We start from the raw sequence: 14,680 nt of genomic DNA, 5'->3' as shown, positions 1-14,680 counted from the left end.
TTTTCAGCAAATGATACATCCAATCATTAAAATTCAAACATTAAATCAAGAATAGTTGTTGTAGTAAAAGTGTTAGTTTTCTCTTCCATCATACACAATGAAATATTTTTTCATGTTTTAATTTCACAGAATAAATTTACTGAGGCGCCATCTATGTTAGATCTTTTGCACTACAAATACAATCGATCATCGTAGGTGAATGTCCATTACTACTGTTTTAATAAGATTTTTTTTTTGATAGATTCATTTTAGGGAATAATGAAGCCAAGCAGAAGTCGGAAACTCATGAGGAAGAAAAGAAACTACGTACTGAAAAATATGATATTTTACAAAAGGCAGTACTGTGTGGAATGCGATTTAAGGAGAAAGTACGAAATTCGTTTTTCGAAAAGATGTCTATGTTAAGGCATCCTTCGTGCCCTCATGATGACGGTTGTATATTTTATTGTTTGCAGGTGAGAAAAAAAATTCATTCGCTTTGTAATACATAATTAATAAAACATGACAAAGTAATAATACATGCTTAACTACGCTGTCTGGATCAAGGGTGTCAAAATCAAATGCAGCATATGTCAAGATCCATCTTTATCTGGGTTATAAAAGAATTATATAAAAGTAGTTTTTTTTCGAAATTATGACATAAAAAATAATAAATGTTATATAATAAGCTTAATTTAATGTTTATTTCTTGATATTTGATATCTATACCACTCTCCAACCATTTTTACTTGTCTACAGTAATTCATTTTCAAAATGCTCTAAGACATCTAAAATTTAAGATTTGATAGTAGACCAAATCTATCTATCTGTTATAATGTTATCTTTTATAATAATCTGTTATCTCTGTACATAATAATCTGTTATAAAAAGAGATTCTTAAAATTTATGGGATCAATATTTATATTATTTCTATTTACATAAAGTTATGTAATTTATCATATAGCTATAAATTTACTTTGTTATAAATTTGCTTGATAACTGAAAATTTTAAAATTTATTTTATGGCTCTTAGATATAGTTAGGAAAGCGCATATATTATTAATCCCTAACTATTGCCAAGCAAACCTGCTTTGTATTAAGACTCTACTCAGATGTCATGATACAAATACAATACATGATACATCATATTACTATGTCAGAAGATGATAAATAAGTAGTTAACGAAAATAACATTCTTTTGGAAAGCTTTTTCTTTGAATAAGATGGATTACAGTATCCCATTCGGTTTTCTGATATCTTCTTAGAAAGGAGAGAAGTGGTTATCTTTCTTGTTAATCTGATACAAGCTGTGAAACTAAAAAGGAGAACCGAAAATAAAACCCAAAATATTTCTTACTAATCGTTTATATTCCATAATAAAAGCATACTCAGAAATCAGAATTTTATAAGGAATATAGGGAGCTCCAATTTTACTAGTGTGCATGACAAACCTTCATCAGAGTTTTATTGTATGCTTTTACAAATAGCAATACAAATAAAACTATCGTATTTATTCTAAAATGCTTAACGTTAATGTCTGAGATGAAGCAAACTCAGAGGGTTAGAGAATCGTTATCTTCAGACGAAAACATTCTCTAATGAGAGAGCCTATTGGTAAAGTCTCGTCCCTTTTATCTGGAGAGCTGGAAAGCATGTAGGCCTAGTGCATATTATATGTGATGTCGTAAATCAAAAATTTATAAGAAACCTAGAAATTTCCACTTTAAACAGTGAGCATGATATATCTTCTTCAGAGATTTATGGTATGTGTTTACTAATAACCATACAAATAAAACTAAGAAAAGTATTCTAAACTGTTAAAAGTTAACGTTTGAGATGAAGCAAAACTCAGACGGTTAGATAATCGTGCTCATAGTGGATAACATTTTTTAATTGGAAAATCTGGTGGTAAGATCTATGTAAGATAAGAGCTGGTGCGTATTATATGTGAAGTAACAGATAAACTTCTTTCCTCTAATGTGGCCTATAAGTTAAATAAAGGGAATGCCATCTCACCTGTTGTTTTCGATATAGTTTTCCCTGTAACAATTTAAAATGATGTTTGTTACTCCAAAAAAAAAAAAAAAAAAAAAAGAAAGACCCTCATTTAAATAATTCCGTTGATCGATCAAAAAGTTTTAATTAGTGTGAAAACTCAATACCATAAACAGCATGAATTCTTACTATAATGTTGAACACTAATGAATTAGGGAAGCAGACAAAATAGGCGCTTTCGTTAACTGGCATGGTATAAAGGAAATTTAAAAAAAAAAACAATTTTCGTTATGCGACAAATAATATAAAATTTTTTATACTTGAAAGAGAAAAAGTCTTAATTAGAATAATTAAAATTGCAAGTTAATTGGGAAAAATTGATACTTTCGTCTGATAACTTTCGATAGTCGATATTGCCAGGGAGAAGGAATTGAGTTTTTTCCATGTAACGTATAATTCTCTTTAATTTGGTATAATTTGGAATAATGTAAAATACTAATTTATTAGGGAAGTAGTTTCTCTCATAAAACAATATTGGAAAATTGGTAAATAATTGATATATTTTAGATTTTCCTTTAATGCTCTACAAAAATATCCAGGTAATGAATCAAATAATGATGAAAATCAACATTTTATATTTCTTTGCAATCAGAAACTTACTTAAACACAGGCTCGAAAATATGCAAAAGCCGAAACTAAGACTTTATAACAAATAAATATATTGAAACTTCAGTTTATTTATTCTATTGAATTCATATGTGATTCTTCCATTCTCGAAATGTAGTGATTTAAAAATAAAACAAGTGATACCTTTTCTTTTTTCCTATAGGGCTTTTGTCGTCCTTTCCTAATAGGATATGCGGCATTATCTATCAGTCGTTGTTTTTCATTTGGAAAGAAACTAATCTCTGATCCGTCCTTATTATTTCCTTTACTCACCAGTAAAAGAAATCTCAGCCTCGGTCTATTTTTGGGTGGCTTTGGTGCAACTTTTAGGGTAAGATGAATTTCAGGATTTTATGTGCTATAGATTTCTGTGTTTAAACAAAACGGTCATTATTTTTAACTTAGGTTTTGTACATTTATTAAACAAAACAAACCTTGAATACAAATGTGCAAGTACCTTGAGACTATTTTACACATACCTTTATAGCTTCTTAATAGTCAATATACACATGAAAGCCGAATATTAAAATTTAATTTAATATGTGAATATTTGGGTGATTTTTTTCACGCATTTCTCAGTGTACTGTCTCTGCTGATCGTACAAAAACATTACTTTCATGGTCAAATAGATAAAAAAAAAAATGCTATTTTAGCGAATTTTAATTTGAACACCAAACATAATTTATTAAATTTAAAATTTTTAAATCCTTTCAGCTTTTCAAAATCATTTAGAAGACGGCATTAAAATCCTATAAACCATATTTTAACTTTTTAAAATTATTTTTCAATTTATCTAATGATAATAACAGGAAAATTTCAACCTCAAATAAAACAAAAACAAAAATGGACATTTTTTTTCCATTATTTTTTAAATATTTATTGAAAGTTGGTACTTTTTCTTAAATATTAAGCCTAAAAACGGATAAAACGTGGATTGATAGGAAAATATACACAGGTATTTTTTTTACGATATTGTTTTAATATTCGAAATATACGAAATATTTTGAAAAATGATATAGATATTGATATCTAATTTTCTCTAGATATTCTGCTTTGTGCTGCATGTACTTAAAGAGAAATGCAAACTTATTCATTAAATGCGATTAAACAGAAATACTAAATTAGTTATTAAAAAATATATGTTACAAATATATTTATATATTTTCTAATTTTTTCCCCATTAATTATTCTAATAAAACGTTTAACAGCAAATTTTATAGAATTTTAAAAAAAGATTTATAGCATTTCTGTTGAAACATTACTCTTCATATTGATAGTCTTTTACTTAAACACTGGAAACTGCTGCATTGACTTTCCTTTCTACTTTCCCATTTTTCCCATCTGACATCAGGTTGAAAATATAATGATACGTTTTACTCGTAGATATTTAACTGTTTTAAAGCAATCGGCAATTTTTTTAAAAAAAGTTGTTGTTTTGTATTTTGATACTTTATATGACGATTTAACTGGACTATTAGCAAATATCCAATTGAGAATGAATGCTTCAGGAATTTTGAAATTTACTTTTAAGCAATTTGAAATCTACTAGAATTATGTTATCAAACCTTCTTATTTTGCCTCTTTTTAGGGTCTTTTTTTTCAATTATTTTCACCTATTTCATCAGCAGCAGTTCCGAATGTGATATCATTTTTCCAACAAATAAAAAGATTTCAATTCTATTTTTTTCCATTTGGTTTTCCTAAATTTATTTTTATTCATGTTATTATAATTTTGATTTTTCTGATATAATCGTGTCACCAGCAACACCGTTCTAGTATTGACAGTATGTAATGCAGTTTATAACGGTTTAGTTAATAAATTTAAAATATATCAATTTGCCATATAAAAATAGAGATTATTTTAATAAAATATTTATTTAATTGTTTCAACGAACCGATAATAAGATTTTTTATTTATTGGTTGAATAAATTTAGAACTCAAAATTTGTTCCAATTACACCTGTAAAATATCCGATCCTGCTTCAAATATTTTCATTTCGTTTCAATATTAGATTATCAATTGTCTCTTGAGATGGTACTTTGCTAAAGATCATGCCAGTTATGCAATTCCCGCTGCACTGCTTGGTGGACTTTTTATGAAATTCTTCCCTAGTTCTACTATATCTCTGTATCTCATGTGGAAAACGATAGAGGTCAGTAAACGTGATTTATTTTCTTTTATAATTCTTAAACATTCTCTGCATATTTAAAATCATAAAATATATTATTTGTAGGTTTCTAATTATATTGCAGAATAAAAATAATTCGTTCATTTTTCTTACAAGCAAAGATTTCCATTTTTGAAACTTTAAAGAATTTTTCGTGACTCATTCGTATCTTGAACCACTGTCAGAAGACGAAAGTCACATAGCACAAACTTCATGATTTTTCACTGAGTTACTATATTAAAAAGCAGAAAACTTTAATAGTTTTTTTGTTTGTTAATCTTAAGGACTATTGTTTCTTAAAATTAATACCAGATGGAGTCCTGTTACGAAATCAAAATTTAATTAAGGATTAAATTTTGACAAAGGTCTAAAGATTTTGAAATATTTCATTGTTATAGATAATATAAAAAAAGGTAACAAAATTTCATTTATCTCTGGTTTATAAGGAACTGACTGAAAATCGATTTCAAAATTCCACCTTCACATTCGATAAAGAAGTCAAGTTAAATAAAGTGTCTAAACTGAAAAGTAACAAGTTTCATATAAAAATATAGTAATATGTAATCATATATAGCTATATGAGAATATATAATTAATTGTTTTATTAAATATCTGTTTAAATTAATTGTTTAATTAAATATCCAGAACATATATAGAACATTAGTTAAAAGTATTTTTAATTTTTAGATTCACATGGATATTAAAGCCGTGTTATTTTGATAGTCTTCCGAATATTCCTCTCATTGTGTACATGCAATTCATGAGATTGATTCTGATAGGAACCTATCTCACGAAATGATAGCACTCTTAAAACTTAATTGTGTCACTCAACTATTTTCTGAATTTCGCGGTATTAATATTTCAGGGTTTTTTTTTTCATTTATTAATGTGGTGCGGAAGCTCAGAGTGCAGATGTCAGAACTGCTGTCATCCCCGTCATCTGATAGAGGTTCAAAAGTACTTGGTCTGTCCTAAATTAACCCTACTATTGCTTTGTACTGTTGTCATCCTCGTCATCAAATAGAGGTTCAAAATTATTTGGTCTTTCATAAAATAACCCTACTGTTGCTTTGTACTGTTGTTGTCATCCTCGTCATCTATTAGAGGTTCAAAATTACTTGCTCTGTCCTAAATTAACCCTACTATTGCTTTGAAACTCGACGTTAATATAACTATACAAAATTAGAATGTCCCATAGAACCCTGAATTAACTTCGGGTTGGGTTCTTTCGTCTCCAAGGGAATGTCGAGCTTCAAGAATTGACACGTGGTACCGCTGTCGAATGATAGTACAGACATTGCTCGATCACGCCAAATCTCGTCGATTACTTCACTGGTTAACTGCACATTCTATCCCTCTGAACAGCGATAACTTGGTGGTAAGATATCAGCTTCGTGATATTAATGCTCGAGCCGCATTAGGTCCGTTACATGTTAAATTTGAAGTCCGAGGAACAAGCGTATAAATTTGGGGGCTATGTGTCAGTCTTGGGTTTTGCTGTAAGTATCAAAACATACTCAAATAAATGAAATTTATTCCAAAACAATAATCTTGTTCAAAATCTTACACGAAAATAGCTGAAATAAATCTCCTTTCTCCTGATTTAACCATATGCTTGGCGCAGTATGGCAAAACATGGCTCTTGCACAAGTAAAACTAAAACAAATAACCAACCAACCTGATTTAAATCATATTTGATAAAGCATCACAAGATATGGCCATTTTAACTTAATGGAAATTTTTTATCATGTGTATAAATTATTTTGCATACGTTTTTATGTAATGGTGTTTAAAAATATTAATTTTTTTTTCAGAAAGGATATTTGCAAGGTATGGAAAAAGGTGCCCTCCCTCATTTCACTTGTTTCACGCCTCTGCTTTATGCCTTCTCTTCTGCATTGCTATTCCACGTCGTAAGTAACAAATGTTTCCTCCTTTTATTTCGGAATTGAATACATATGAAGCGAGGATACACCATGAATTCTGTAACCTCACATATGTTTCTTATGTCCGGTGTCAAAACTGCTGTTTGTTTACACAAAAGAATATTTTATTATTCAAAATGCAGTATTAGTGTCTTTAATCGGTCATTATGTATACACTTTGTATGCAAATTGCAGTATGTTGCGAGGAAATTAACACCGGGTATTTCAAACTCATGGGAAGTCTATTGAAGTTAAATGCACAGTGAATAAAATACAATTTATGTTGCATAGACTTTCAAATCATTCATGTTGTTCAAAGATAAAAGGCAATTCATGGAGAGATAAAGAAATAAAAATGAGAAATTAATTCTCGTTCTTCAGAATAAATTTAATTTACCATGAGGCCGGAGATTTTTTAAAGTTCTTTTGAAGGAAACTTTCAGAAAAGTAAGATACCTTGAGCGAAATCTTTAGATTAACTGAGATAATCTTAATTTTTTATTAGAATTTTTAAGAAATTATAGATGGGTAAAAACAAATTTATACGCTTTATTCATCAATTAGATAAAAAACAGTTGAATAAAGCGAAATTAGATGAATTTTAATTTAGTTTTGAACAACTTATGTATGACTGGCTTTATAATAATTGCTTTTTATTAAAAAAAAATTGGTTTCAAAACTTGCAATAGCTTTAAAAATGTGGCGCAAGTGATTCAGATTGGTAATAAGTAAGACATTTCAAATTATTGAATTTATTTCATTTTTTTATATTCTAATAAATTTATTTTTAAAACTTATTTGCATTTTGATTATATTTTATTAATATATAGTTTTAAATAATTACTTCAAAATATTCATGCGATTGGCCCTTGGGAAGATAATTTGGGAACAATCTAACCCCAAATTATTGTTGCCTTTGTCACAAGAATTAAGTTATAAATATGAAATACATGAATTAGCCACGCTTTTCTTTATTTCCTAATAATAAATGAATTTCTCTCTTTTTTTTTTTATTATGTAGGGTATTTTATAGTAAAAAGAAGCGTAAAATTTTCCGTTTGAAATTTATTGTTATAACAAAACCTTTGATAATTTTTAAAACATTAAAAGAAGTGCTATTTGTTTTGAATGAGTTGTTCATTTCCTTTTCGTATATTTAATTATAAAATACTTGCATTATAAATTCATTAATGGTAAAATTTATTAGATTTAACTTTTAGGTATTTTATAATAGCAAATTTCAAGTTCATTGGTTATCTATACTACTATTATAAATGTGAAAGTTTGGATGGATGGATGGATGAATGTTAATCAATCACGCCAGAACAGTTGAAATGAATTGTATGAAATTTATCACAGAGATAGATCATAATCTGGAATAGGACATAGGCTACTAATTATTCCGGTTAATTAATTAAAAACTAACTTTCCCGTCAAAAATCTGAGGCCAAATCCTGCCAAAATTGAGTAAGGCTTCAGTTTTTTCCCCACACTAATGAGGTTAGGCTTAATATATTTTCGACCGATTATTTTAAAGGATTCTGTTTATTTTCTTGGTGTTTGATGCATTTAAAATTAAACATTTTAATTAATCGATATTTCGGATTCATTCTGAAGTACCTTTAAATTAAAATAAAACAGATTAAAGGAAATTAAAAATTTCTAATCTGCATTGCGTTACCCCAACTAGCGTAGAAAATTCAAGCATGCGCAGTGTGTTCTAATTGTTGACAACCGTGTTTTCATTTTAATTAAAAGTTAAAAAATTATGTGTATTTATACTGTTGTAGCTATATCAATCTCGATCGATAAATACAATAGACTTGACTTGATTTTAAAGAAATACGGACTCGCTATTTTTTTTTATTTCAGGTTACAATGCAAATCAATTTTTTTTTACGTTAGTTGTGTGTTTTTGTACCTAAATTGTATTTATGTTAATTATATATTTTTCGCATATGCTTATAGTTTTATGTCCATCGGTTTTTAGGTTCATTTTTTTATTTGTTATTATTTGATAGTTTTTCGAAATGCCCAGAAAACGCAAATCTGATCTTTCGAAGAGGAGTAATAAAGATCGGGCTATGAAAGTAGCTAGAAGACCTGTTTGCAAATTTAGTGAGCAATTGCGGATTTCAAACCACCTCCAGGCATAAATACAAGGACGCTTCATCAAAAGATATCGTGTATAGGCTGGATGGCACTCACAATAATCTAATCATTAACGAAGCTTTGGTATTGATTGAGGATAAAATGATTTCCATATCTGGAAAATGTCTCACTGATTTCGACCTACCCCCACAGCAGCGAAGAGGGGAATTATCAAGCGAAGTTGTGAAGGAGCTAAACTACAACACAGCGGTTTTAGAAGCGCAGGTCAATGAAATGATAACACGATTACTTTCCGAGCAGCTTCAAATCTACGAAACGATTCTGAACCGAGTAAATAGTGGAGAGGAGGGATTATTCTTTCTTGACGCACCAGAGGGTACGGGTAAGCCGTTTGTGCTGAATCTCCTGCTAGCCCAACTCCGCAAGGACCGCAATATAGCTCTGGATGTATCTTTCATCGGGCATTGCTGCAACTTTGCTTAACAGTGGCCATATTGAACATTCCATTTTCAAATTGCAGCTTAATCTTGCAAGCGAACATACCCCAACATGCAACATCACCAGAAACAACGACCAAAGACAGACACTGCCGAGTGTTGATCAGACCGTCAGTTCTCATACATACACATCGAAATTTCCACGCAAAACGAAATCGCGGGTAAAAGCTAGTGTATATATATATATATATATATATATATATATATATAATAAATACTTGAAAATTTCAAAGAAAAGACGTAAAGATATGGTTAATTTTCAATAGAAATAGCTATGCGTAAATTCTTAAGATTGGAAGTTTTCAGAAAAAAAGACAATGTTGTATTGCAGAAACTTTGACGAAATTATTTAGATAAATGACTTTATTTCATTTAAGAGTGTATGTTACAAATTAATCTTTAATCTTAGTAAAAATAAAAATCTTAACTTTATATTGCTGATACCGCGATATTTCACATGATTTTTTTTTGCCCTTAAAACAAAATGCATATAAATAATAATAGATTGGAAATTCGCTTGTTTAATTTTATTTTCCACCACAATGTTCAATTTTGTTTTCAATAATTGCCAATACTCTTATACATGATATATATTGTAAAAAAAAATTTGGATCTGCCGAAAAATTCAGCATCGAGATTTGGATAAATCTTGATGCTTGATTTCCCTAGAAAAAAAAAGCCGAGACTGTATTTAAACAAATTAAATAAAAGAAAGCAATCAGTTAAATAATGGAAATTTCATTTTATAATTAAAATTGTGGGTTTCTATCCGGCTATAAAAAGTCTATTAGTTCTTTTATATGTAAACATATTTTTGCTCTATATATAATTAGGACTAGTAAAAGTGAAGTTATAGAGGACACCTCGATGCAAATTGTAACAGGCAGTGGCAGGTGCCAACAACTTCTAAGTCGTTTCAAAGAACTTCTATAAAATTCTCTGCCATTTTTAATAGGTTTCGATTCAATTTATTATATAGCACATATATTTGTTACAGGCAGTAATGGAAGCTCACAATCTGAAACCAGCCTATTTCAAATTTCTCCGTAATGTGACTCAAAACAGGTGAGTTGTGAATTTTGACATGAGTATTCTCTATTATTAGTCACTGGTGATGACGTCATATGAAAAAAAAATCGGAGAATAAGATACATTATGAAATTATTTGTTTCTCTTTGATCCTAAACTTTACAATTTCTTTTTTTTGCTTCTTTTTTTAATTCATTTCCTTCCCATGTTTTTAAGAATTTTTTTAAAAAAATCTACGTATTTAAATTTTTTTCAGTTAATAATTTTAATTATTTTTATATTAGTTCTATATTTTAGAGAATTAAATTAATATACATGTAGGAATAAATATTTTTAGAAGGATTCCAGATCTTATTTTCATATCAGGGCTCCAGAGATAAACGACATAAATATAAGAAATTAATTTCAAAATATTTCTCGTTTAATATCGCAAGAAGGCAGAAACATATGATTTCGAACGAAGAAATTTTCATTTAATAAAAATCATCTTTTTACTCTAATGAGTGTTGAATTGTTTTTGCATTCATATTAGATAATTATCATAAACCTATATGGTAATAAAAATTTTAATAAATAGGGAAAAACATAAAAATTATATTTTTCAGTTTTCCTGGCTAAAAGCAGTTCCTTAACCCTTAACTGGGGACGTGCGGTCTATGAGACCGTTAGCGATGGATTTTCTGTCACCCCTATTCTATTTTTAGCTCAATTGAATGGATTGACCCTGTAGCTTCCTGTTTTGTGACCTTCAATAGACGTGCACTTTTTCAACCGATTTCAGCAGATGCTTTTTAAAATAATTTAGTTATTTCTTCGAGCGCGGTCTCTAAGACCGCTTCTCCCTGTTAGTGTCCCAGTGATAAACAAGGCTTAGCAGATGACGCTAAAACTTGGGCCCCGAAATACCATCCAGTTTACTGATCCTATTATGAAGCAGTGCTCCAGACACTTTTAAATGAAGCAGAAAGTGCTTTTAGTGATACGGATAATTGTACAAAAGAGTTTTTCGATGAAAATACGCATTCAACTGAATTTGATGTGTATGTTCAAACATAATTAATTTAACGATAACCTGATAACGTATTTTCAAAAATTTATAAAATATATTAATATACCAAGAGATATATATATACAGAATTTAAAGGTTGATTTTCATACTAGTTCTTAACCTATATGTTTAAAATGCCCTAGAAAACCGTGTTATGAAAGTCACACTAGCCGATAAAAAAAGGGCCAATTTTACCTATTGTCATTTTTTTTATTTTTCATATAATTGTTGAATTTTACATTATATTGTCTTCTACATACCTTCATATACTGTAAAAATAAATATGATTTAAAAAGTAAAAAGTAATATGTTTTTTCAAGAATATTATTTATTGTAAAATGTAATTTCAGAAGAAAATGTACGTTCAATCGCATTTACTTTTTTCAATGATAATATATTTTGAAAAATTTCTAAAACATATCTATATATCAAGAAAAATATCTGCAAAATATATTGGCAATTTTTCATACTAATACATTCATTAGAAAATTTAATTTGAGTGGAAATGAAATGCGGTCTCGTAGACCACCCCGCCCCAGTTAAGTCCTAAAATTTCTCCTCCCCAGTTAAGGGTTAATATACTTTCTATAATTTGTTACTTGTTTGATAGCTAAAAATTACGTTTTTTTTATTGGAATGTGCTTATTACTAAATAGATATATTTTATTATATATTACATTATTCTAAGTCGACGATTTTCACTGATATTAAGATGAAATTTTCTTTCGGTAAAGCTTTGAAATGGTTTATAACAATTTCTACCTTGATTTTGCTGTAAATTTCTCTACTTTATCTTTTCAGAATGTTCCGGATCAACCATCATGTGTTGGATATATTTGGCACTCAATCATCCAAACTGTTCTCCGATTCTTGGCCTGTTCTAGACTATCGTTATACCAGCCGGCAGTTTCAGGAAAATATACTATTGTGGCTTATTCATTGATACATATCTTTAAAAAACGTGTATTCGTGTGTTATATAATAATTTATGAATGATGTTCCTTCTTACTTAATAATATACATCGCTTTTCGAAATTTCTTGGCAACAGCCGTTGATTTACACATGACAAGAGCTGCGCATCAGACGAAGTTCAATTAAATAAGTTCCACACTTTATTCTAAAATTCATATACTCTCGATAGAAACCGAAAAAAATGCTGAAAATATATACGTACAGCAAATACTTTTGATAATAGATTATCCATTCAAAGAAAGCTGTCATATAACAATGGATCAGTTTTCATTAACTCAGGATTGCACTTTTTTCTTTATGATCCAGGATTATATGTATATTTATTTTTAATAAAATATTCTGTTATATATTGTGGTACTACTCCTTTGGTTTTTTATAACAATAAACAATATAGAAATTGCTTGTCAAAGTTGAGACAGTTTAAAATTATAATTTAATGATTATTTTAACTTTATTTCTTTATACTTTTTGTTTATTTTCTTCATTAAAAAGAATCATTTTACCGAAAGTCTCATTTTATCAATTCTTGTTTGTGCAGAAACTTAAATCATAGTATCGTCATTAAATCGGCGAGAAATCGAAAAATGGATTCATTCTAACGAAAGCAGATTTGAAAAACAGAAGCAGCAGAAAACTTCCAACTCTTCCATATTTATGTGGATTCCCCGGCGTCTTTGAACGAGCGTGTCAAGCGAGCGCAGAAAGTGACGTCGAAATCCGGAAATAGTTAAAATGATTCCGCTGACCGAGAAGTGGACGGTTCAGCGGAGATTTCATATGTCTTAACATACCGTTCCAAGGCCAATGTGGAATTTAAAGGAACGTATTACAGTGCCTAAGCTTTGGGTGTTTAAAATATCCAAGTATTTCAATATATCTGTTATATCATGCAGGATTTTGTTAAAGTTGTGAGGAGTAAGTATTAATGCTTGTTTGTAAATTATATATATTTACATATGTAAGCATTATTTTATGTGAAGCAGAATGCAATTTCGAAGACAGCGAAGAGACTTTGAATTTTTTGATGTCGTTTTATTTTATGTAGGAGAAGCAGGCATTATGTACAAGCGATGAACACACACACAACACAGAACGACACAGAAAAGAATGAGGGAAAAGCTCTGGAATATTTTATCCCTTGTTTTATATAACCTGAGATATTGATAGGGAAAATATTTCCTCAAAGTGCTTATATACAATGAGATTTCAATAGGGATTTTCGCTACACGCGCCGAAGAGGCAGGGGAAACATTGGGACCTTTTAAATAGAATGCGCTTATTGGACATTTTTCTAGCCCTTCACGTGGAGTTTGGGAAAGTGAGGCTTTTATCCGATTCAGCAACTTTACAAAGTTTCTCTTGAATTAATTTAGAGAGACAGTGGAATTGGATCAGGAAATAAGAGAATATTTTAGAATGGAGTTACTATGGGCTAAATTAGGATAAAACCTTGGAAATTAAAATTTAAAATATCATTATATACAGGGGGTTATAATTAAAATTACGCTTTAAAATGGCCATAAAAGAGGAAAACTACTGGACCAAAAGTTGTCAATAGTTTAAAGAAAGTCGAGGGAATTTCTTTCCCGAAAAAAAAATTTAAAAATTTGCCATCAGGGGTGAAAGGCTGCTGCATGTAATATTGTTAAGCAAAATAGACATGAAGACACCGGTTAAAATGTGTTTAATCGTTTCTGAAACGTGTTACAAAGCTTGTTCAATGCGACGTCAGCCATTTTCTGAAAGCAAGTTAAATCGTACTATTGTATACTCAACAGTAACTCTTAACATATCAGGAGGCATGTTACGCTCATGTCGGTATATCGAATCTTTGCATACAGCGTCATTTCCCTCTCTAATGGTGAATTTTTTAACTTTTTTTGGAGGGGAGAGGAACAAATTCCTATGGCCTCCTTTAAACTATTACCGAGTTTGATAACATTTGATCCAGTAGTTTTCCTTTAATGACCGTTTCAAAGTGAAACTTTAATTATATCACCCTCTATATATAATATATGCAAGAGCTCTCGTGAAAGAAAGTTATTTTAATCAGTATCATTTTAACTGAAGCAACATTCTTAGTCTCTTTTAGATATTATATAAAATGTAATATCTAAATATTGAAAATTTATATTCTTAATGATATCAATTTTTATAAAACCTTAAAATTATCGATTTTTTAAATGTAAAATTACAGCTGATATTTTCAAGCTTTTGTTAATTAATTTTGTAGGAAGTTAAAAGAAATAGTAGTGAGAAATATTGCTTAAAATTTTCATAATTGTCTA

The 14,680-nt window shown here is 29.3% G+C and overlaps 1 protein-coding gene across 2 annotated transcripts in view; it reads left to right on the top strand.

Moving 5' to 3' along the window:
- The window catches only part of LOC129983783 (transmembrane protein 135-like), a 36,090-nt gene extending 23,341 nt beyond the window's left edge, over positions 1–12,749 (top strand). For both annotated transcript variants that reach the window (XM_056093413.1, XM_056093414.1), the window contains 6 exons: positions 242–455; positions 2,804–2,971; positions 4,653–4,793; positions 6,623–6,721; positions 10,340–10,407; positions 12,221–12,749. In XM_056093413.1, coding sequence (XP_055949388.1) covers positions 242–455; positions 2,804–2,971; positions 4,653–4,793; positions 6,623–6,721; positions 10,340–10,407; positions 12,221–12,362 — 832 coding nt within the window. In that variant the 3' untranslated portion in view covers positions 12,363–12,749. The remainder of the gene's footprint in view (positions 1–241; positions 456–2,803; positions 2,972–4,652; positions 4,794–6,622; positions 6,722–10,339; positions 10,408–12,220) is intronic.
- The last annotated feature ends 1,931 nt before the right edge of the window (positions 12,750–14,680 follow it).

The sequence above is a fragment of the Argiope bruennichi genome, chromosome 9 (genome assembly GCF_947563725.1).
Source record: "Argiope bruennichi chromosome 9, qqArgBrue1.1, whole genome shotgun sequence".
NCBI classification, from domain to species: domain Eukaryota; kingdom Metazoa; phylum Arthropoda; class Arachnida; order Araneae; family Araneidae; genus Argiope; species Argiope bruennichi.
This window is presented reverse-complemented; position numbering and strand designations above follow the sequence as displayed.